This window comes from Psittacula echo (assembly GCF_963264785.1).
Source record: "Psittacula echo genome assembly, chromosome: 4".
In the NCBI taxonomy this organism is placed as follows: domain Eukaryota; kingdom Metazoa; phylum Chordata; class Aves; order Psittaciformes; family Psittacidae; genus Psittacula; species Psittacula echo.
In genome coordinates, this window is record NC_137738.1 from 109,554,898 (window position 1) to 109,578,212 (window position 23,315).

Below are 23,315 nucleotides of genomic sequence, written 5' to 3' on the forward strand. Positions count from 1 at the left end.
TGTGGGGATCAGATGCCTGGGACCTAATTAGGGCAGGATCCCCTACAAACTGCAGTGACATTTTATCTTGTTGCCTTATCAACAGCAGTAATTCCCTCCACCCTTCAGTAAGCATGCACAGATCACAGGCAATACAGGCAGCAATATCATCATCATACTGAACTGCACAGAATCTTAGGTCCAGGACATACACAGCCATCCCACAGCTGTGTCCACACCAGGCAGCCAACCTGCCAAAAGTAAGACAGACTGGTCTTTAGATGTCTGCAGACAGGCAGAGGTAATGCAAAGGGGGCCTCCAGGAATCTGCTGCTTGGTAGAGTGAATACAAAGAAGACCTGCAGGATATGCTGCTTGGCACAGAAAATGCAAAGGAATCAAGAAGGCTGACAAATACTGGGGAGGGAGGTTTATATTCACCTGTTGCTATAGTCTTGATGTCTATCAGATAAGCCAGTCGCTTGTTCTCCTCCACGCCTCTCTGCTGTCTCTCATTGATACGGACACTATTATTTGAAGGCAATGATGACTGTTACCTTTATTACTCTCTAAATTCACAGGACTGAATAACATAGTCCCTATCAGATTTACCTGCAGTTTCCCCAGGCACATGGGGCCTCCTGCAGTTCTCTGACCCTGACTCTTCCACAGTACCTATATCTTCCTCAAGTGAGAACAAAACTTTCTGATTCATGGCTCCACTCTAGAAGCTGCCCCTCTGGAGCTAGGGTCCCCAGCAGCAAATCAGTTATGCTACTTCCACCTCTGACCAATACATGATCCTGCCTTCTCTTGAATCAGAAAATGGAGTATGGTATTTCAGAGGGACAGAGGAGGTCCTGCTGGCATCTTGATTCCCTGATAATACATGGACCAGCTTGATGCAGAGATGCTTCTATATGCACAAGAGGTTCCTCTTCAGCAATAGCCAAGTCAGGCTTCAATAAACATGTATCAGAGGAAAATTGACTCTTGTCCTTCTAAAACTTTACAACCATTAAGTGCAGCTGAGCAATTAAACCCCACCATTGGTCACTGTCAGAAGCAGGTTACTCAGGTCCCAGTGTCTGGGTGCTGGGTTCTACAGAGTCGGACACTTCCAAGTGTATATATCTGCAGTCAGTCTCATAAAATGCTTGAACTGGCCACACAGGCAGGTGTACCACTTACCTGATAAGATGAGGGCTCATGAATTCTGTGCGGACAGACCCCAGGATGTCATTGCTTCCATATTCCACCAGTGTCAGTTCGCCAGTGTTAAAGATCATGCAGACCTGAAGGTGAGAAGGGAATACACATTTACAGAACACCCATGTAAGCACATATACCTACCAGTGAGGTGTGCAGAAAAGAACTCTGCTGCACACAAGTCTAAACTCAAAACCCCTGAGATGATTAAGGAATTGTCTGTGGCTTCTTCCTGTGACTGACCGCTTTTCCTCAGGGTTAGGGACTTTAGTTCTGGGACTATCAGTCCTGCAGGAGCTAAGCTATGATCCTGTACCTCTAACATCCTCTCTGGCTGTTGCTCTTTTATTGCTCCTCTCTCCTGTAGGCTTATGATTTATATAACTTGACAGTCCACACACTGAGTTTGTTCTGTACCTGGCATGTGGAAACGGCAAGTATGGGGAGGAAGCAGATGAGGATCTGCATGGAGAGGATAAGTCCAGGAAAGGGCTGAGAAACAGGGTATTCCAGAAGTACAGATGACACTTTTGCTGCTGGTGCACACAGAGCTTTACTCACTATTCATGAGTAACAACTTGTTTCATCCAACTTACACTCTCAGTGTCGAAGGAGAACTTCTCATTGCCTCCAGATCCTTGCCAGGCTACCTAAAAAGCAAGGGCATGGAGTGAGCAAATGCCATGCTGACAGCTCCTGCAGGGTTGCAGGCATTGTGGTCCACTGTCCTGCACTCAACTCCCACAACAGATAGCAAGAATTATACTGCAGAAGGAGTCATGTTCCAGCACTTCAGCTGTCAACACTGCTGTTCACAGCTTGTAAGTTCCTCACTTCCCTCTCCTTTTTTTAACCTCTGCTTCAGACTCCCGTTCTCTTTATGTAGTACCTTATTGCCTTCTGGACAAGAGACCTTTACGTGACCAATGTACTCCCTCTAGCCTATCCTTTCACAGGCACTTCTCCACCTTCCTCAGACAAACTTTATTATGAAAAGCACCCCCAACAGCCCCTTTCCCTCAATTAATCTCCACAGAATCAGTTATACCATTTGTGGGGGAAGAATCTCCCCACCTCATGTAGCTGAAACCATTCTTTTTTGGCATCATGTTAGCAATGACTGATCAGCATATTGCCAGTGGGGTACTAAGTGATTTGAGAAGAGCACTGGATAATACAATAGTTACTGTGATGACAACAGGCAAGCGGTCAGAAAGGCACAAAACTGAAAGCCAAGGCTGCAACTGTTGTCTTCCCTCCTTGAGCAAGAGCTCCAAGTCACTGCTTCAACAAACTCCAGTGAGACAGAAAGATGGTAAACGGACTCCTCAACCTTATTCTTTATAAGAAGTGAACGTATCTGTGCAACTGAAAGAAAAAACTCCTCCGTGCAGTATGATGTAGAGAAACCTGAGAGATTTAGTCTGGCCAGATTTTCAGATGGATTACCAAGTATCAGTGTCCTCCAACTCAAATCTGTAGTCAGAAGCTCCTGCTCCCAGCTATGCTGATTAGCACACTATTAGACTGATTAAAAGTATGTAATGCCTGTGTGAACAGAGCAAATATGTTCTGAAGCCTATTTAATACTTTTATCTGGGGACCTTCAACCACCCTGACATCTGTTGGAGTGATGGTACGGCCCAGCACAAGCAATCCAGGAGGTTCCTCGATTGTGTGGAAGACAACTTTCTTCTGCAAGTAATAGAGGAGCCGACAAGGAGAGGTGCCATGCTTGACCTTGTGCTCACCAACAGGGAAGGGCTGGTTGGAAATGTGACGCTCCAGGGCAGCCTTGGTTGCAGTGACCACAAGATGGTCGAATTCGAGATCCTCGGGACAGTGAGAAGAGTGTGCAGCAAGCTCACTGCCCTGGACTTCAAGAGGGCAGACTTTGGCCTCTTCAGGAGCCTGCTTAGTAAGGTTCCATGGGACACAGCCCTAGAGGGCAGGGGGGCCCAACACTGTTGGTTGGTATTCAAGGATCACCTGCACCAAACTCAGGAGTGTTGCATCCCAACTAGAAGGAAGTGCAGCAAGAGGGCCAGGAGACCTCCTTGGATGGATAAGGAGCTGCTCAGGAAAACTCAAAGGAAAAAAGAGGCTTATAGAAGGTGGAAGCGGGGACAGGTGGCCTGGGAAGAATACAGGGATGTTGTCTGGGAAGCTAGGGACCAGGTGAGGAAGGCTAAGGCCCAGTTAGAATTGAACTTGGCTAGGGATGTTAAGGATAATAGGAAGGGATTCTATAGGTACGTAGCAAATAAAAGACAGACTAGGGACAACATAGGCCCCCTTCGGAAGCTCTCAGGAGAACTGGCTACCTGAGATTTGGAGAAGGCTGAGGTTCTTAATGACTTCTTTGCCTCAAGTCTTCACTGGCAAAGTCTCTGACCACACCACCCAAGTCTTGGAAGGCAGATGCAGGAACTGTGAGAATGAGGACCCTAGGCCCACTGTAGGAGAGGATCTGGTTCGAGACCATCTTAAAAACCTGAACGTACACAAGTCCATGGGACCTGATGAAATCCATCCGTGGGTCCTGAAGGAGCTTGCGAATGAAGTTGCTAAGCCGCTGGCCATCATATTTGAAAAGTCATGGCAGTCAGGTGAAGTTCCCGATGACTGGAAAAAGAGAAATATAACCCCCATTTTCAAGAAGGGGAAAATGGATGACCCGGGGAATTACAGACCAGTCAGTCTCACCTCTGTGCCTGGCAAAATCTTGGAGCAGATTCTCCTGGAAGGCATGCTAAGGCACATGAAAAACAAGGAGGTGGTTGGTGACAGCCAGCATGGCTTCACTAAGGGGAAATCCTGCCTGACCAATTTGGTGGCCTTCTATGATGGGGCTACGGAACTGATGGACAGGGGCAGAGCAGTTGACATCATCTACCTGGACTTGTGCAAAGCCTTTGACACTGTCCCACATGACATCCTTGTCTCTAAATTGGAGAGACATCAATTTGATGGGTGGACCACTCGGTGGATAAAGAACTGGCTGGATGGCCGCACGCCAAGAGTTGTGGTCAATGGCTCGATGTCCAGCTGGAGACTGGTAACGAGTGGTGTCCCTCAGGGATCGGTGTTGGGACCGGTCTTGTTCAACATCTTTGTCGGTGACATGGACAGGGGGATTGAGTGCGCCCTCAGCAAGTTTGCCGATGACACCAAGCTGGATGGTTCGGTTGATACGCCGGAGGGAAGGGATGCCATCCAGAGGGACCTCGACACGCTTGTGAGGTGGGTTGATGCCAACCTGATGAAGTTTAACCATGCCAAGTGCAAGGTCCTACACCTGGGTTGCAGCAATCCCAGGCACGGCTACAGGTTGGGCAGAGAAGAGATTCAGAGCAGCCCTGCAGAGAAGGACTTGGGGGTGTTGGTCGATGAGAAAATGAACATGAGCCGGCTTCAGTGTGCGCTCGCAGCCCAGAAAGCCAACCGTATCCTGGGCTGCATCAAAAGGAGCATGACCAGCAGGTCAAAGGAGGTGATCCTGCCCCTCTGCTCTCGTGAGACCTCACTTGGATTATTGTGTGCAGTTCTGGTGTCCTCAACATAAAAAGGACATGGAACTGTTGGAACAAGTCCAGAGGAGGGCCACGAGGATGATCAGGGGAGTGGAGCACCTCCCGTATGAAGGTAGGCTGAGAAAGTTGGGGCTGTTCAGCCTGGAGAAGAGAAGGCTGCGTGGAGACCTCATAGCAGCCTTCCAGTATCTGAAGGGGGCCTACAAGGATGCTGGGGAGGGACTATTCATCAGGGACTGTAGTGACAGGACAAGGGGCAATGGGTTCAAACTTAAACAGGGGAAGTTTAGATTGGATATAAGGAAGAAATTCTTTACTGTGAGGGTGGTGAGGCACTGGAATGGGTTGCCCAGGGAGGTTGTGAATGCTCCATCCTTGGTGGTGTTCAAGGCCAGGTTGGATGAGGCCTTGGGTGGCATGGTTTAGTGTGGGGTGTCCCTGCCCATGGCAGGGGGGGTGGAACTAGATGATCTCAAGGTCCTTTCCAACCCTAACTATTCTATGATTCTATGATCAGGTACTAACCGACTGCCCATTTTCTCCAGGCTTGGCACATAGGCTCAGCACTCAGTGCATTGTGAGGTTCAGGGTATGGACAATTTTGTATGAATTGTTTGGTACCACAAATGATATTGGCATAAGCTGTGGTACTGAAATCATGGATGGGTTTTGGTTGGTTGGTTTGGGTTTGTTTGTTTGTTTGTTTTCAGGGATTTTTTTGGCTTCTTCAGACTGGAGAAGGGAAGGCTTAAGAGATCTCTAAGGTGATGCCAGGCTTTTCTTATGGCAGATGCACAATGAAAGGGTGAGAAACAGTCATAAATTAAAACAACAATTACAACAAGACTTAGCAGAAAAGCTTTCCTCATGAGGACATAAAAGCATTGGAACAGGGGACAGAGAGACTGTGGAATCTGAGCAATGACATTCAAATTTAGTATTGACTTTCCTTTGGGTAGCAAGTTTGATAAGAGACCTCCCAAGGTCCCTTCTATATTATTCTATGATTCTTTGAAAATAGATGTATTGTTCCAAGCAGAAAACACATCGTTTGAGTTACAAAGTTAAGCATTTGACACTCAAGAAATGCCACAGATTTTCCAGTACCTCACTGAGCTTGTTGGAGCTGATGTCACCCAGCAGCAATGTGTCTGAGGTATAGGCCACTAGATATCTGTCTTTCCCTAAGATCTTCACCTCATCTATCTCATAGCCATACTGGGATTTCAACACAACTCGAGTTCCTGTTGAAAGGTTCTTCACAATGACCTAGAGAAAGTCAGAAAAAGCAATATGAGGCCATGCACAGAGGAAGAACACAGACTTCTTGCCCCATGGAAGATTATGCAATAGATGATACTTCAGTATTTAGAAGTCTCCTCACATCATTTCACTCTGCTGTTTAAAGAAACTTTACCATTCATTTTTATGGGATGACAACTGTAGTAGAAGTGTGGGATTCTCACTTCTGCCATTTAGAAGTTTCTAGCCCAGCTGAAGGACTACTCAGGCCCCTGAGGAGGAGCCACCATCTGAGAGTCCTGCTCTTTCCTCTCACCACAGAGGAGTGCCTAGACTGCTTGCTCATCCTTATTACCTGATTTTGAATGAAGTTGGATGAAATTAAACAACTTAAGGAACCTGCATTTGGCATGGAAGTATCAAACACAAATTCACAAGCCGGGAAATAAACTCCATTGTCTTTGTTTCTAGCCAATTTCCACCCAGCCTTGACCCTGTCCCTGGAATATACCCTATGCCTTTTCCAAGTTGATATGAACAAACCACGGCTGCAGAACTCCAAACATGTCTAGTTTTAGCAAGCATCCCATTTTCATCAAGGAACATGACCTCACTGGATATTCTCTTACCTGGCTTGGTCCCACATACATCATTTCAAATTTATTTTTATAAATGCTTCTGCGAAGGCAGAAATCAAATTGTTCAACTCCTCCACACAGAGTGCCCTGGGGAAACAAACAAATTGTACACAGTCAGTGAATTCTGCTAAGGAGAGATATTCCAGACCCTACTTACAGAAAGAGGATCAAAGGTGAGACAGAAATCCACAGGTCGTGGCTGCTCTAGAGAACACGGCTCAAGCCGCCAGATGCCTGAGGACCAGTTCTGTCTTGACTTTCTTGAGAGAACAGAAAGACTGAGAAATTCTCAGAGAAACAAAGCGTACCAAATACTGGCATGTACATGGCAGAAGGAGAGGAAGGGTTAAAAATCACCTTTATCCTCATTTTCCCCATTATCTTTCTGTTTGCCACTTCTCCCAGTCCGAGCCTTCCAATCTCTACTCCCTTTCAGCAAAATCATTCCACCTTTATCTTTTTCTTTATAACATCCCCATTCTTTTCACCAGTCTCCTATCCACTGGCCCCTTCTCCTTGTCTGCAAGTATTTGTTCACATGTTCAATTAATTCTGTCTGAAAATATGTCAAGGATTTTTGATTGTTGAACATAAAAAGATGCAAAACTTATTAAAGAAAACTTGTAAGTAGCAACCTTCCAAAATCATTTAAGTGCTTTAAAGAGCTATTCAACTTAATACAGAAAATTTGCAGCGATTAATGTAAATAATTAATTAGATTTAAATAATTAATTAGCTTAATAGAGAAAGATCAAGACCCAATGGCTGAAAATAGAAGACAAAACTCAACTGAAACACAGCACATAAACATGAGCATAAGAGAGAAGCTATGCTGACTTTATAATGCTTCTGTGAAAAAGGAGGACTGCTGCTGCCAATGAGCCATTGCACAATCATTCATGCCGTGATATTTTACAGCTTCATACATTGCACACTGTACATCTGGCTGCAGCAGTGTCCTTTGCACAAGGTCTCAGCCTTGCATCTCACACCTAGGTGATGACATGACCACTCTCATAAGCCCTCCCTATATCACATCACATCACTTTGACACATGAGACTGTCTCTAGTGTGTGACTCAGAGGCCCAGTGTTGCTGACTGATGATACAAACCACACAGATGCGTGAACCATCCCTCTTCCATGCTAAAGCTGTGATGGTGTAGAGGTGAGCTATTTCTTTGGGTTTGCCTTCCTCCCAGACACCCCGGCGTGGGCTCCAGTTTAAAACCCTTAACCTGTGAGAACAGATGAGAAAGCACGGACATGAAGAACTGTGTATGTCTGAAGAAGAGAGCACTATAAAGGAGAGACTTTGCCATCAGCACCATACCTATCATAGCTGCCAATGACAACAGATTGGCCACCAGGACTGGCAGCTGCTGTGGTGAATTCCTTCTCTGACGAGTCCTGGGTATATTCAAAGGTTTGAATCACGTTGCCCTCCTTCCCATAAGCTACAATCTTCTTATCACAGCCTGCAGCCACAATGCTACTGGAAGCCCAGGCGAGGGCATAAGGAGGACAGGGATGCATCACTAATTTACCCTACAATACAAAAGAAAGAACATCCTGAAAACATGAATAGCTAGCCCCAAACTGGCCTCTGTGTTCAGCTATCATGAGACTAGTATGAGACTCTTCTGTAAAGTCCAGTTCATGGGAGTTGCTTTGCCTGACCCAATCTGTAGGAAGGTAGACAGAAACCAGAACTGAGAGATGTATCAACTATTCCATTCATTTAACTGGGAGAGAAGATTCCTGATACCAGTAAGAAGACCACTACCATTAACTAGACTGGGATGGGCTCTTAACATAGTACAGTCTATACGTGGTTTCAGCATATCATAGTAGAGAGCAGACATGCTCAGACTGCTTCAGCTGGAAAGAAAATATCTGAATGAGAACAGCATTCCCTTTACCACAGCTCAAAGCACAGAGACTATTCTCGTAACTTCCCCTCTTACTATCACACTCATCTTTATTAAGCATCTAGTTACTGGTCTGTCTTCATGAATGCTCCGTAACACCTGTGCTAGCAAGCACAGACTGTAGCTCCTCTCCAGATCTGCACTCTCTCCACAGCCTGATTCCTTTCCAGAGCTCTTGAGGTGGTGACTGGGCTGTGCAAACAGGAATTTTGCTCACTGAAGAAGGAGTTTTGATACCTGTGATTCACCTGAGCCCTCATCATCAAAGAAGAAGCGTACTATGGTTCCATCTGCGTGACCAGACAGGATTCCTTTCCCCGACACACTGCAAAGAAACACAGACAAGATGATGCAATTATGCAGTAAGACTTGCACCTTAACTTTCATATTCCTGTTCAGAGGAGCAAGTCCCAGGGTGATCACTGATGTTCCTCACCAAAGGAACCTTCACCAAAGACAAGCTGTGTGATTAGCACAAGAATATCCAGTACCTGTATCAGTGTCTGTAAAAAACAAACCCCACAAAAGTATGGAGAATGGAAAGGAGAGTGACCAGTTAAGTATCTACATCATGTAAAATCACAATAAACAACTTTCTGTACTACTAAAATGCAGAGAAGAAGCTAAGTATCCCTAAGTGGAATAATGACTGTGCATGCAACTTCTGATAACAAGTTATACCAGACAACCCTTGCATTGGAACTGCTACAGAAGTGAGGCTGGATATTGTGATGCCAGGAATCCCCCAAAGTAACACAATTTAGAGGAAAAAACATCTGGACAAACGCTGCAGGTCTAAGTCCATTATTTGTAGCCTTAATGTCTTGTGTACTTCTTGGCAGAAGCACGGAGAAGAGAGCAAGGAAGAAGAAATAGGGCTAACGCAATGTGTCCAGAAAGAACACTTCTTAATGATGATTCAAGTACAGAATACAAATTTTATGAACACTGTAACAATCCAGGAATCATACATGTGTCTTCTGTTGACTGCAATCCCAGATTTGTTATTGATACATATCAATAACAGCATGAGTTGTGCTTAGAAATAAAAGGGGGGAGTTGCGACTGGGGGAGAATGAGAGGAGGACAAACAGGGAAGAGAGGTAGGGAAATAGGGGGGCATGAAGAGAGAGGAAATAGGAACCTTCTGGAATAGAAGCAAAGACAGATTTTGAAGGGATTTCTCAGCAGTAGAAAGTCAAAAGTCCTGGACTAGCTTTACTTTTTTCTTATTTGTTTAGCACTCAAAACCCCGAATGACACCATTTAATGAAAATCCCACTGCTAGGACCATCACATACCTTTTTTTTTTTAGGTATATGATACTAAAGTAGCTAAAATTAAATCTTAATTAAGATAATTTAAAACTGCACTTTATCATTATTTTCCTAATTACAGCCCTGTCACAGTTTCAGCTGGCAGAGTATTTTTACTTTTCTTTAGCCCTTAAACTTGACTGATGTTAGTAGTTAGCCAGATGAAATTGACAAATTTAATCTTTATAAAGTACTGGATTAGATAAATCAATGTATGTAAGTAATCTCACAGGGACTTGCGTCCTGAAATGTGTTTGAGGGATAACCAAACTGTACGGGTCAGTCTGGCACAGCCAGGTATCAGATTTTAAGAAGGATTTCCTTTTAGAAAGCACACTATTTTATGATCTTGATGAGGAACTAACAGCAGAAAGACACTATGGCAACCTTCCATACTGCTACCAGTTACGCCAGGGCCAGTAGTGGGTAGGAGACTGAGCCAAAGCAGTGTAGGCTAAAGCAATGCCATACTCACTTGGAAGTTAGCGAGACCACATAGGAATCTGTCCCATAAATGGTGGAAGACTTGTTGTTCTTTGTATTTGCTAAACGAACCTAAGAAAGAGAATCTGATCAATATTGCTTCTGTCTGCAAAATGTGGATTTCCCCCAGCATAACATCCCCATAGGTTTCCCAGTCCATGACCAGCACCAGCAATCACAGGAAGTTCATTGCATTCTGGTAGTTTGAAAAAGAAATGGGAAAGTTGGGAGTACACTTCCACATTTCTAGAAAGGCTTGGGAAAAGAACCAAATGATCCAGCAGAGCCTTCAAGACTAACTGGAAACCAGAACAAAAAAAGTCACTCGTGTAATTCCATGCCCAGTGCCACATAGCAATGGCTCCTACCCTGCAGCCTGAGTGGTTGCAAGCCCTGGTAGCTCCTGCATGGAAAAAAAAATCAGGCAAATAACAAGTTTTTCTACCTTTCCTTCGGCAAGACCAAAGACAATGATATTCTCCGCTGGCCACGATAAGCAGGTCACAGCACTCTGCCAAGGAGGAGGTAAAAAGAGAGATAAGAGCTCCACTCTACTTAGTTTCTTGCCCATTGCTACACAAGACAGCTCAGGAACAGTAAGACCACTCAGACCAAGAAAGATAAGAGATGGGGGCATTTGGACAGACCTTAAAGTAGGATTTAGGCCTTCCATGCTGAAGCTTAAATTAGATAATAGTGAGCTGAGGTGAAGAAACAGGCTCAAGGGGCTAAAGCAGGGCATCAGAGTTATACCAAATGTGTTCAGTATGGATGCTCTTATTGGAGGATTACTTATTGATGAGATGTGTGGCTATTTTAAAAGATTTTTTTTTCAACAAAACATATAAAACAAAAATAATTTGATTCTGTCAGCTTCTATGATAGATATGAGAATTCAGGTACATTGGACCTTCATTTGATGAATCAGAAATAGTCTATTTCTAATTTATGAGCAAGACGGTTATCAGATGCTACCAAGTAGGTCAGGTAAAGGTAGGTTCATTAAATCCAAACCGAACGTATTGTCAAAATCTGAGGTGGGGGTCAGGATAAATAAAGCTGATCACAAACCCCAACTGTAACAGAGGGCCAAGACAGTTAATGAAACCACTCCACATTTGAACTGAAGAATTTCAGTCAATAAGAAGGCTGGTGTTTGGAACTATGCCACTAGCACTAGCCTCACTGGCTCATCTGCTCATTTTTAAGTATCTGGGCCTGCTTTAGACATATATACACCCTCATTTATTCATCTCACTTTGTATCCTGCACTCTTACCATTCACATCAGCAAACACAGCTACAAGCAGATATCAAAATGTCTCTGGCTACCTAAGCTGCTCATAATTTCTATGTCCAACCAATGACCAAGAGCTATTTTTTATTACCCCTGTTTCCCACACATCTATATATTTCATAGAATCATAGAATAATTAGGGTTGGAAAGGACCTTAAAATCATCAAGTTCCAACCCCCCTGCCATGGACAGGGACACCTCATACTAAATCATGCCACCCAAGGCTCTTTCTAACCTGGCCTTGAACACCGCCAGGGATGAAGCATTCAGAGCTTCCTTGCACAACCCATTCCAGTGCTTTACCACCTTCATAGTAAAGAATTCTTCCTTATATCCAATCTAAACTTCCCCTGTTTAAGTTTTAACCTGTTACCTCTTTCCTATCACTACAGTCCCTAATGAAGAGTCCCCCCTCAGCATCCTTATAGGATGCTTCCCTCCTTATCTGCCAGACTCTTATTTTCAATCTACCACAACCACAAGCAGCCCAGTAGCTTAGAAACAGCCTCACAAAGTGGTAATGTGCTCAGCTACTAGTTCATAGAAGTCAAACTTGTACATACTCATCCTGACCCTTTAGCAGGATGCCTTGTTTGCCAGCAAAGCTGAATAGTGAGAATGTATTCATAAGATGTGGAAGAGTGCTTAACAGGTTTTTAAAATGGCAGGAGAGGGAAAGGTCTCAATGAATGATCTCTCATCTTGACTGAACACATAAAAAACTTGTAAATAATAGTATTTAGTTACAGGAAAAAACTGGACACTGGCAAAAAACCCACACATATAGCATAGAAAAAATGAAGGATTTATTATGATAGAAATGGCAGAGAAGCATGGGGAAAATGAAAGAAAAGAAAAATGAATGACTACATTAAAAAAATCAAAAAACTGGATGCATGCTGTGCACAGCATTTAAGCTTGTGAGAGGCAAGCAGCCTTGCACCAGGCTGTTAGCCAGGTGCTGCAGCAAAGAAGAGTCTGAGAGGTTGATGCTGCGTTTCAACTGAGAGGCAGCTTGAAAAAGCCTGGCACAGAAACTCCAGCAACTCTCCCAGAAGCAGCTCTGCCTCTCTCTTCTGGGGATTTGGCCCAGGAGGGTGATTCCTTCAAACTGGTACTGGCTACTTTAGAGGCCAACCTAGCAGAAAGCTTCTCTGGTGATACAGAGCAAGTGGGTGTCACAGTGTGATGGTAACTGGCTGGAAAACCTAGGGCAGCTGCTGGACATTTTCTCCTGAAGGTAAAAGAAGCAAGTGCACTGCATTTTCTCATACAGATGGCTTTCTATGCAAGGAATTTATAACACCTTTGTCTTTCATAGATACATCAGCCTCAGGATAATCCTTGCCGCAGACCTAATGAGCAGACTGCTCTCTGACACAGGCAGAAAGAGCTAGAGCAGCAGAATTCAAAGAAGGCCAAGGAAATAACCTGACTGAAATTACAAACCTGAGGCCAAACATGCAGAAACTGTGCAGTGTAACTGAATTCCACACACTTCAGGTTTTGTTTAATAAGGAATCCTGTGGCTTAGAGTTACCAACCTGTGAAAAACATTGGGGCTCGCAGTTTCTCCTGTTTTTCCCTTTCAACTTCCTTAAAACATTCTGTCCACTGGTGCCTCAAGAAGCCCCCAGAGTTTTGTAATTGATTGCACTGATTATTCAACAATTAATTACTGTTTGTACCGAGGCATTAGGAGGCTTCTGAAGCTTGGCAAGTAATACGTGCCTAAAAATGTAGAGACTGCCTTTGGATCTACCTGTATCTTTTGGAGATCAAACACCACTGACAGTTTTGCCAGTGTGAGTGTGAAAAGAGAGGCCTCTAATTGTCTACCCTACATATGCCTGGAGAAAATGGAGTTAAACAGGAGTCTGGATCTCACCGTTTGGATGAACTTGTTGCATATCACCTTCTTGTCACCCCTGCAGAAAAAGGTAGACAAACATTACTATCTGTGAAGGTAGCGATACTGCCCATTCTGGTTACCCTACTGTTGTATTCAGTCTGTTTTAGTATTACCAAACACAGCCCATATAAGTTTTGTACATTATTACAAGCCAACTTTTGTCAGAAAATGTCAAAAACCCCCAACTTATGAGCTTCCAAAATTCTGACGTGCCTTTAGCACAACACACACCAGCAAATGAGGCTGAAGTGAGGTAGGCATGTGCCACATCTATGGAACAGGGGCCAGGCTTTACTCAGAAGCCTACAGAAGTTCAGCTGGAGCATGCTTGCACAGAGTTCCACAAGAGCTGTGCTCAAGGAAATTCCACCTGCTGCTGACCACAGAAACATCTGAGTGACTCCCTGCAGGTTAGACGATGAACACCACGATGTGCATCATCCAAGGACAAGGCCAGGACTCTGATGTGGGTTGTATCAACACCCAGAAAACAACAGTACAGTGGGAAGGAGAGCGTTGCCCCCTCCAAGTGAGCCCTGGACACTTCACCGCCAGACTTACCACTCCTCTCCGATCCTGTAGACGTAGACAACGTTGTCTGTTTGCCCAATGGCGATTTTGGTGGAGTCCGGGGAGAAGGCCATGCCTTTGACCACGTAGCTTTTCCTGCCGTACTGTGGGAAGACGGCAAAGTGACGGCAGGGGAAGGCTCCCCCCCACCAAGCGCACTGCCCGGCCCGCAGGCTGCAGCAGGCCCCGCCGGGACCTCACCTTGGCGTCCAAGGGCTTGGTGGAGAACTTGTCTCGCCGCTCGCCGTGCTCGTCATACAGCAGCACCACCCGGTCCGCGGTGCACACGGCGAATCGGGCGCCGCTGGCCGACCAGGCCATACAGCTCACCCGCGCGGTCCCGTCCTGCGAGCACACACAGCATCAGCAACTCCACCGCCCGCGGGGCGCTCCGTTCCGTTCCGTTCCGTCCCGTCCCGCTCCCCGCTCCCCGCTCCCGGCCTGGACCGACCTGCGGGACCAGCAGGGTCCGCTCGTGCCGCAGCTGCATCGCCCTCAACTCCGGGCTCGGGATCGAGATTGGGTTCGGGGTTGGGACGGTCTTGAGCCGACGTAGGGACCACTTCGCTCCGCCCCCCGTTGCCCCGGCAACCGCAGCTCCTCCGCCGCTGCTGACGTGATGACGTTAGCAAGCCCGCCCGTCCTAACCGGGCCTCGTATCGCCCTGTTATCAGCTCCGGTATGGAGGCGCTGCGGGCGGCGGGACGCGCTGTGCTGCGGAGCCCGCGCCTCGCTCGGCACGGCCTGGGGCTCCGCCGGCGGCGCAGTGAGTGCGGGAAGCGGGCGCGGGCCCTGGCGGGGCATCGCTCCGGGCGCGGAGCCCGCATCTCGGGTCTGGCCGGGCCCGGGCCGCGGCCGCTGCCGCTGCCTGCTGTGGGGAGCGGTGTGGGATCCGGGGAAGGGGCTGTCGCCGTGCCGTGGGCCCCGGGCTGCTGGCGCAGTGGAGCAGCGGCCGGTCCGCTGTGGGGCAGGCGGTGGCAGTGCCTGAGGACAGGCTGTGGGGCAGTAGGCTGCTGGCCTGGCTCTCTCTGATGCGCTCCCCTGGCTGCCAGCCTCTTACCCCACTTCTGAATCGAGGCGACCCGCACTGGTGGGCCGGTGAGACAGGCGATGCTGGTGGTGCTGAGATACGATGTGCCGTATTGGCACCCTCTGAAGGTCTTGGCCTCTGGAGTGCTTGGTCCACTGCGTCGTGGACACGTGTGGTGGGTGCAGTGGACCTGTATGTATCTCACTGCAGGCTGGCTGCTGCGCTGCCTGTAGCACAGCCAGACCCGAGGCTGATCCTTCAGAGCCAGTGGGAGGGCTGTGCTTGGGCCTTCCCAGTCACAGCTGCCTAAAGGCTTCGTTGGAGCAGCAGAGTTCACTCTGGCAGCACTAGTGTGTGTGGGCTGTACTCAGAGTTTGCAGGGAAACGTCGCTTGTCTGCCCTCAGTATAGGTCCCTGATGCCTGCATGGTACCAGGTAGGTTCCCTGGCAGTTGCCATTTTTGTGGGAGTATGCTGAGGCCAAGTAAGATCTCTTGATTTCCCTGTGGGTTCAGGTTATTCCAATTATGAGTTGGAGCCTTCTGCAAATGTGCCAATGGTGTTCAGGGAGCTAATCCCAGGAAAGAGATGAAAAATAACCCTGAGAAGTATTAGCTTAGTGTGAACAGTAGGTAACTGGGCAATTCCCAGGGAAGTGTAGGAAGATGGTGTTTGCAGCAGAGCATGTAACTTCTGTGCTCCTGTTCTTTCCCTCTGTGGGCTAAATCCCCAAGAAGAGAGAGACTATGACTCCGTGTCTTAGCCCTTCTGCATATCTACTCTCCTGCCATCCTTGTGCTCTTTGGGATTTGAGGAAAGTAAGCGTGTGCTAACATCTGCACCAACTCTCCTTGAAAATTATCACCAGGAAGTGCTTGGCACAAGAGAATTGTTCCTTTGTGTGCAGCACCCAAGTCCGATAACTAAAACTTTTGCCTTCAATGAGAGTGAGCTTTCTGTTGAAGCCAGTGGCTTTGTCTTGTGGGAGCAGAGATTGAATGGATGCTTCTGCAGTGCTTGTTTTGTGTGTTCTCTGCCAACAGTAGTAGTGTCAGGATTGACATAGGATCAGGACTGCTTCTCCTACCAGCACATCTGCCATATGGTAGAACGTGCTTGTGATATGGACTGGTTTCTGAAGGAAGCTGGAGATGTTTAGGACTGTCCCTAGGGAATCTTTTTTGAGTGAACAGGCGCTCTGCTCAATTTTATATTGTATTTTTTTACTTGAGAAAAGCAATGGGATTTGAAAAGAGAAGACAAAGGCAACATAAGCCAGTGCCCCTTTAATTCTGTGACCTGCAAAGTAATGCACTGGGGAGCTCTCTTCCCTCTGTGCACGGCAGTTCATACATAAAATGTGTATTCCTAGAGGCTAAGTTATATCTTTGAAATACCAGTCTGAGCTCTTCCTTAACACAAAAATCTCTGTGATGCAGCTGCTTCCCAGTTGTCTCAGCTTGGATTGTGAGTGCTGGACAAGCTACCCCTGCCTGGCAGCCTGCTGCTGCAAATGACAGCTGCCAGAGGGTTTGGCTTTGGCTACACTAGGACAGATTGGGGATTTTGATCTGACCAAGCGTGGCAGCAAATGCTGCTGTTCCCGAAGTGTGCCAGCATCTTAGGTGGGTGAGATGAATGCAGTACAGAGAACATCCTGCTTGTAGTGAAATAGATGAGACCCAGGAACACAAGGATTTTGCAGGTAGCAGCGAACACTGCAGCACCTGAGGCCCTATGCAGATATGCAGGAACTTATTACCTGTGCTGACAGAGCCTGTAAGTAAGAGCCTCTATGGATGGAGGATTAAAGCTTTGGAGGTGAACTGTCCTCTCATTCTAGTCCTCTTCCAAGAGTGTCACAGAGCCAGGAGGGTGTCCTGCTGAGTGCAGGGACTGCACTCACTGCTGCTGGGAGCAATGAAGCTACAACAAAGTGGGGTGGCTCTGCTGGGCATAGCCATGGGGCTACTAGTACTTGGCTTCTAAGGTGTTTTGTCTTTGCAGAGCTTCCTGAGAGCTGGAATGATATGCAGGAGCCACTGCTTGAGGGGATGTGCTTCACGCTCAAGTATCTAGGCATGACACTGGTAGAAAAACCCAAGGGAGAAGACATGGCTGCTGCTGCCATTCGCAGGATCGTGGCCACAGTGAGAGATGACCCTGGGGCCCTGCTGTGCTGGGGTGGAGAAAAGCCAGTTCAGAGCCCAGCCCATGGACTTTGGGAAGCATCCATGTCCCAGCCCTGAACCCTAGTGAGGGATGGAGCTGTTCCCAGGAGGAGGGTGATGTGCAGGAGGCTGGCTGGTTTCTGGCTTTGTGCTGTGAGGGAAGCTATTTTCCTGTTTCCACACCTGGAACTGAGAGCTGAGCTGTGCCCGTCACAGCATGGGGAGGAGGGTGAAGTACTGGGAGAGGTGGGGGCTGTCCTTTCCCATATGCATGGCAGTAGTGTGAATGAATTCCAGGGGCATTTTATGCAGGCCATGCCTGATCTCCAGGCTCTGCTTTTCCATCCCTGCAGTAGGAGCCTTTACAGCAAGGGTCCAAGTGGGTGTCACCCCATACAGAGTCTGGGGGGCTCCTGACAGCAAGGGCGGGGGTGAAGATCCTTGCCAGATTAGCAGAGGTGTCTGGTGTCTCCCCACTCCCAGGCACGGGCGGGCGCTCGCAAGTTCCAGAAGGTGATTCTGACAGTGTCTCCGAGGGGCATCTCGCTGCAGGATGCAGACACAAAGGAGATGGTTGAGAACATCTCCATCTACAGGTGAGCATGGAATGTGGAAGGCTTGGGTATTCCCCAGCAACCAGCGATCTTGAGCAGCCAGGGAGGGATGGGCCTTGTGTCAGTGGGCCCTTCAAGCTCCTTTGGCTCTCTGAGGCCCTTGCCCTCTCCCTGCTGAGCCTCACAGCGCTGCCTAGGGCTGAACACAGGCTGGGTCCTTGTCAACCTTGAGGTTTGGCCTCCAATCATGTCCTTGGAAGCAATCACCCACCCTTCTGTGCTTATTTTGTCTCAGTGTCTGAGTTCATACACTGGGTTGAACTGGGCATCAGAGGACTGAGAAGCACACATGGGCAGCAGAGGAGGAGAATGCCTATGAATGCAGCAATCTCTTACTAGCTGTAGGTGCCAGGCAGCCTCTGGACCTTGCTGGGCACATGGGCTGTCTGATCATTTGGGGCAGATGAAAGTCTCAGGCTGTTAGCACTGCTTGTTGGTGGGCTGGCAGCACAGAAGGCCTGTGCTGAGGTCCCTTCTTACACTGAGCAGCTCCTCTCTGCTTGCAGGATCTCCTACTGCACAACAGACAAGCTGCAGAACAAAGTCTTTGCTTATGTTGCCCAGAGCCAGGAGAGCGGGGCACTGGAGTGCCATGCCTTCCTCTCACCCAAGAAGAAGATTGTAAGCACTTCCCTTCTGTTCTTGGCTTCATGAGGTAAGGATGGGAGCAAGGGCCTTACTTGCCTCCCTTCAGAGAGAAAAGGTCCTTACTTCTGTGCACCTCAGCTGGAAAAGGAGCAAGGGAGCATGTATGCTCACACACTGCAGAGGCAGGTGGTGAGCAAAAGGACGTTCTTCTGTCCCAGGTCCTCTGAGATCACCTCTTGGGAGTGGCTGGGCCACATGTAGACAGACACAGCATTGAGCTCTGGCCTTCTGTGTGTGTGCTCTGCAGAGAAGGACAGTGAGGGAGGCCTGGGGGTTCACATTTCATTGTAGTGGGGTTATCTTGGCTTGAGGGCCCAGATGGAAGCAGACATTCCCTCTCTTTCTTGTACACAGGCTCAGGCTGTGACTCTGACTGTGGCCCAGGCCTTCCAGATGGCACTGGATCTCTGGGAAGCAGCACATGCAGGTAGGAGGAATTTCTCAAACACATCTCTCTGCCTAACCCTGGGATCAGGGTCTCCAGTGTGGGACCCTGTCCTGGGCTGTGTGGAGGAGAGAGAGCTCACTGCCTGGCTGCTGTAACACACCAAGCAGGGAGACTGTTGTCCCTGCTGTTGTGTTCTCTGCCACTGCCCCACATGGGGAGCCTTCCCTGTCTTTGGCTGGGGAAGGGTTGGGGGCATCCCTGCTATCCATGCTGAGCTCTTCTGCATTGCTGAGCTTTAGCATAGCTCAGGGCTGTGTGGTACCTGCCCTGAGCAGTTGATCCCGCACCCTTGTTTGCACCCTCCCGTGAGCCCAGCAGGGGCATCTGTCCCTTGCCCACAGTGCTGCCTGTGCATCCCTTGCTGGGCCTTCTTCAGGTTGCAGGCACTAACTCTGCTGCTTTTGCCCTGTCCCAGGCTCTAGGCAGGAACAGCCCCTTCACCCTTCATGTGTCTTGGAGAGCAGTGAGCCCGGCAGACCAAGTGAGCCAGCCCCCCCGGGGAGCCCTCCCTTCAGACACCAGTTTGGGGTACAGTATGTGCAAGTCTGGCTCATGTCCAGGGCTGTCTCACATTAGGGCAGGGAAAGAGTAACCCTTACACAGCTCCCTCCTGGCCTTCCAGGACCCTGTTGATGTCTGCACAGCCTCCCCCACACACAGTGGCCTGACATGAAGAAGGGCACTATGCTCTGTGTGTCTCACAAAGCGGGCACAATTCCTCAGGTGGTCTTTGCTCCAGGAGGTTTCATGACATACCCAGCATTGCTGCAGCCCTCAGTCCTGCTCTGCTGGCACTGTCAAACAGCAAACCAGGATCTGCTCTACACATGGTGCCATGGCTAGGGTTGAGACACTGTCTCTGAAGCTCAGCCCTGCCCATCTGCACTACACCTACTGCATGTTCAAAGCCAGTCAGAGCATTGCCAGTGTTGCCGGTCTCACTGTGTCCCTGCCCAGGAGCCTCTGGACCCTTGGTCCTTGGCCTCATGCTTCCAGTGCTGGCCCAGCCTGGCAGTGCTTGGGGTTATACTTGCTTACAGCCTGGGTGATCCTCTGCCTGGCCCTCCAGCAGCAAGATGTGCTCACCCCACTACTGTCTGGGCAAAGGTGCCCTTTATTTGTGCCATGCCTGGTGGGTGACTGTGGCTTGTGAAGGGGCCAGGGACTGATCTGCTGTTCCAGAACAGGCTCTGGGTGGACCAGCCTCAATCCTAGCAGCTACTTGCCCAGGTAGTGAGGTGTTAAGGTGGGTTTTTTGGTTGGTTTGTTTACCAGGAGGAGGAAGAGGAGGAAGAAGATGATAATGTCGTTGAAACCTTATCTGGGTAGGTTGTGAGCTGCTGCTTGTGTTCAGGCATCTTTCTGATGAACCCTGTCTTGTTTCCTTCTCTGTGCCCCATGCAGGGGGAGCTGCGGAGCCATGGGCATGGTGGGAACATAGAGGAAATCTGCATGGGTGCAGTGGGGAGCTTCTTGCTGCTTTCTCTGCCTTTGTCAGCTGAGAGGTTGAATGAACAGGGAGTTGAGCTGTGGAGGGGCAGATCTTGCAGTTCAGCTTTTGCAGTGGAGCTGTGGGGGATAGATGCTGACCCTCAGGAAATGTACCCAGAAATGTTACTTGTTTTGTTTCTGCCATTCTTTGCTGAGGCCAGCCTATGAGACACACACTCTGGTGGGACTCAGAATTGTCCCTCTCCTTCCACTGGCTTCCCTGGGGCTTGGGCCGGGATGGAGGCCTGGTCATGCTACTTCTGTGTGGACTAGGACCTGGGGCTGAGCTTGCTGCTGTCTGTCCTGTATCTGGGGGAGCTGGTGGTACCAGTCCAGCAGTGGAGGATTAACCTGTTGGTCCAAGCAACCTGATCTAGTTGAAGATGTCCCTGCATATTGCAAGGGGGGTTGGACTAGATGACCTTTGAAGGTCCCTTCCAACCCAAATTATTCTGTGTGATTCTGTCTTTGCAGAAGTGCCTGTGGTGGTGGGTGTGAGAGGCCTGTTTCGCTGTGGCTGTTCTCTGTAGCACCACAGGGCTGAGCCCAGGCTGAGCTGGTGTCAGCCAGGAACCAGTGTTTGCACAGAATAAGCTTTGTATGTGGCCCTGTGAAGTGGCAGCCCTTTGCATGTGGGAGCTCCTGGTGGGAAAGAGATGTGGCTTTCTATCTCGGGACAGGCTGGCCTGGGGAAAGGGTTTGGTAGCAAGTAGGTGAGGACCCTCTGTGCTCCGAGTGCCTGGTACTGCTGCACCATGCCTGTGTTGTCAGGGTCATGAGCATGCTGTGTCTCTCAGCAGGCCTTGCTTGGAGTATAATGGGTGCTTTCTTCTCCTCTAAAGCAGCATGGAGGAGCTGGGGAGGGGAGCCCACAGCCCAGCAGGTAAGTTACTTCCTTCAGTACTGCTTTGCCACATTCCCCAGCACGGCCTATGCAGGAGTAGGGGGCTGATGGCTCACCTGGGAAGGTCTGCTTCTGCTCCCAGGCTGTGCTGGGTTCCCAACCACACACCTCATGGACCAGGTCTTCCTCCCTCTTGCTTTTCAGAGTCAGCACCTCCTGTGCCCAGAGTGAGCTCTCCTACTACACAGCTACTGTGCTACCGTTTGGGGCAACCCCCAGACAGCTGGAAGGAGCTGGCAGTGGCTGGAAACCTCCACACAGGTGGCCCCAGGACTGCTGGCCCCAAAACTCCCCTGGGCTAAGCCAGATCTCCGCAACCATGGACCAGCCACTCAGGATTCACCCTGTGCCTGCTTCTGGGCCAGACAGTGCCTGCTCCTGCCACTCCCCACCAGGCGTGGGATGTGCTGGCACCGTTGCCATGCAGTGCACAGACTGTGACATCCGCTCCTTGTCCTGCTTTCTGCCTGCATGAACTGCCTCAAGCTGCAGCTGTTCCCAGCTCGGGCTGGTGCCTGCTTCCAGTGCATGCAGAGCCACCCCAAGTGCTCTGAGCCTGCAGGATGCAGCCAGTGTGCCTTGGATTGCACTGTGTCTGACCTGCCTTGCTTGTTTCTTCCACCTTTCTCCTCGTGGTGGCAGCTGGGGACCAGCTGGAGCTGTGCAACCCCCCTGGAGATGGTGGAGGACTTGCTTAGCATGCGTGATCCTCAGGGAGCAATAGCTCTTGGCCTGGAGGAGTGAGGGAGCCTTGCCCCTGCCGTTCAGCCCTGCACTGTCTCACAATTGAAAATGAGCTGGTTTTTAAAGGAAAGCTATGCCCTTATAGGGAAATAAAGTGATTTTTTTTTACTGTTGCCATTTGGGTTTGAGTGCTGGATGGGGTGCCATGCACCAGTGTGCCAGGGTACTGTGTGTCTGCTGTGCTGCCTGGGCTGTTCCCTGAGCTCCCGGGAGCCTGCAGCTGCTCTGGACTTCCCATGTCTTCCTGTCTTCCTCTGCTGCTGGCCCTGAAGGAGCGGGTTTGCCTGCATGGAAGGCTGCTGGGGCCCAGGGTGTTCTTTATTATCTTGGGGAGAGCTGGTCCAGGCTGTGCTGGAGTGGTGTGTCTTGAGAACCTGTGAGTGTCATTTCCACTGAAGAGCGCTGACAGCTAATGATGCTGAGGCAGGGAGGACACAAGCCTCCAGTGCGCCAACAGGTCTCAACCTCTCCCCCTCACTTGACTGCTCTGCTCTGGGGTGCCTTTGCTCTGCTGCACGCTTGGCTGTGGTCTAGACACGCCATGCACTTGGTTTCCTTCCCCAGACAGAGCAGGAGATGTCTATCTCGGCCAAATGTCTGGTTTCTCCAGCAAGTTAACAGTTTGCAGCTGCCTTCTGTCTGAGAGGCTTGCTGCCGGGTTCCTGTATCACTGCAGCACATCTCCCCTTCTAAGGCTGGTGACATTGCCAGCCTCAGCTGAGCGGCCCTTGTTATGTGCAGGCTGGGGTGGCAGAGTTGGTCTCCCAGCAGCTGCAGTAGGCAAGTGCTTGGGGAAGGCTTTCACTCTGGGATCCTTAGATCCCTGCAGGTCAGCCAAGAGCTGCACGCCGGTGTTCTCACTTGCGGTTTTGCATGTTGAATTGTGGGATCGTGCCTTTCCTCCCACAACTGAGTGCACAGAGCAACCTGGAGATATTATTGGAGTTATTAGGGTAAGCAGGTCATTGTCAAGTCCTTAGCTTCCAGCACGGAGGGATGCCTGACCTGTTGGTGGTGTGGGTTTAACAGTCCTTGATGTGGCTTCCTCCCCTGCGCTAAAGCAGGATGCTTGGCATCCATGCTGTCCTGCAGCTGAGTGCTCCAGGTAGTGCTGAGAGGTAGACAATGCTGCTGCTAATGCTGGCACATGCTGATGGC

The 23,315-nt window shown here is 49.1% G+C and overlaps 2 protein-coding genes across 2 annotated transcripts in view; one reads left to right on the forward strand and one right to left on the reverse strand.

Moving 5' to 3' along the window:
- Positions 1 to 14,598, reverse strand: part of IFT172 (intraflagellar transport 172) — a gene marked incomplete at both ends in the record, with an annotated part of 37,211 nt that extends 22,613 nt beyond the window's left edge. Inside the window, 14 exons of the mRNA XM_080615582.1 lie at positions 421 to 506; positions 1,171 to 1,274; positions 1,785 to 1,838; positions 5,829 to 5,990; positions 6,593 to 6,688; positions 7,715 to 7,838; positions 7,934 to 8,148; positions 8,769 to 8,856; positions 10,323 to 10,402; positions 10,776 to 10,841; positions 13,515 to 13,554; positions 14,100 to 14,212; positions 14,310 to 14,453; positions 14,560 to 14,598. Of these exons, the coding sequence (XP_080471708.1) occupies positions 421 to 506; positions 1,171 to 1,274; positions 1,785 to 1,838; positions 5,829 to 5,990; positions 6,593 to 6,688; positions 7,715 to 7,838; positions 7,934 to 8,148; positions 8,769 to 8,856; positions 10,323 to 10,402; positions 10,776 to 10,841; positions 13,515 to 13,554; positions 14,100 to 14,212; positions 14,310 to 14,453; positions 14,560 to 14,598 (1,411 nt within the window). The remainder of the gene's footprint in view (positions 1 to 420; positions 507 to 1,170; positions 1,275 to 1,784; positions 1,839 to 5,828; positions 5,991 to 6,592; positions 6,689 to 7,714; positions 7,839 to 7,933; positions 8,149 to 8,768; positions 8,857 to 10,322; positions 10,403 to 10,775; positions 10,842 to 13,514; positions 13,555 to 14,099; positions 14,213 to 14,309; positions 14,454 to 14,559) is intronic.
- Positions 14,599 to 14,789: 191 nt separating this feature from the next.
- On the forward strand, positions 14,790 to 21,715 carry LOC308220172 (low density lipoprotein receptor adapter protein 1-like; the record flags this gene model as incomplete). Its single annotated transcript, XM_080615965.1, has 7 exons — positions 14,790 to 14,874; positions 17,145 to 17,287; positions 17,792 to 17,904; positions 18,429 to 18,543; positions 18,925 to 18,997; positions 19,434 to 19,499; positions 21,558 to 21,715. 7 exons carry the CDS (start codon positions 14,790 to 14,792, stop codon positions 21,713 to 21,715), a joined length of 753 nt encoding a protein of 250 aa, XP_080472091.1.
- Between the last annotated feature and the right edge of the window lie 1,600 nt (positions 21,716 to 23,315).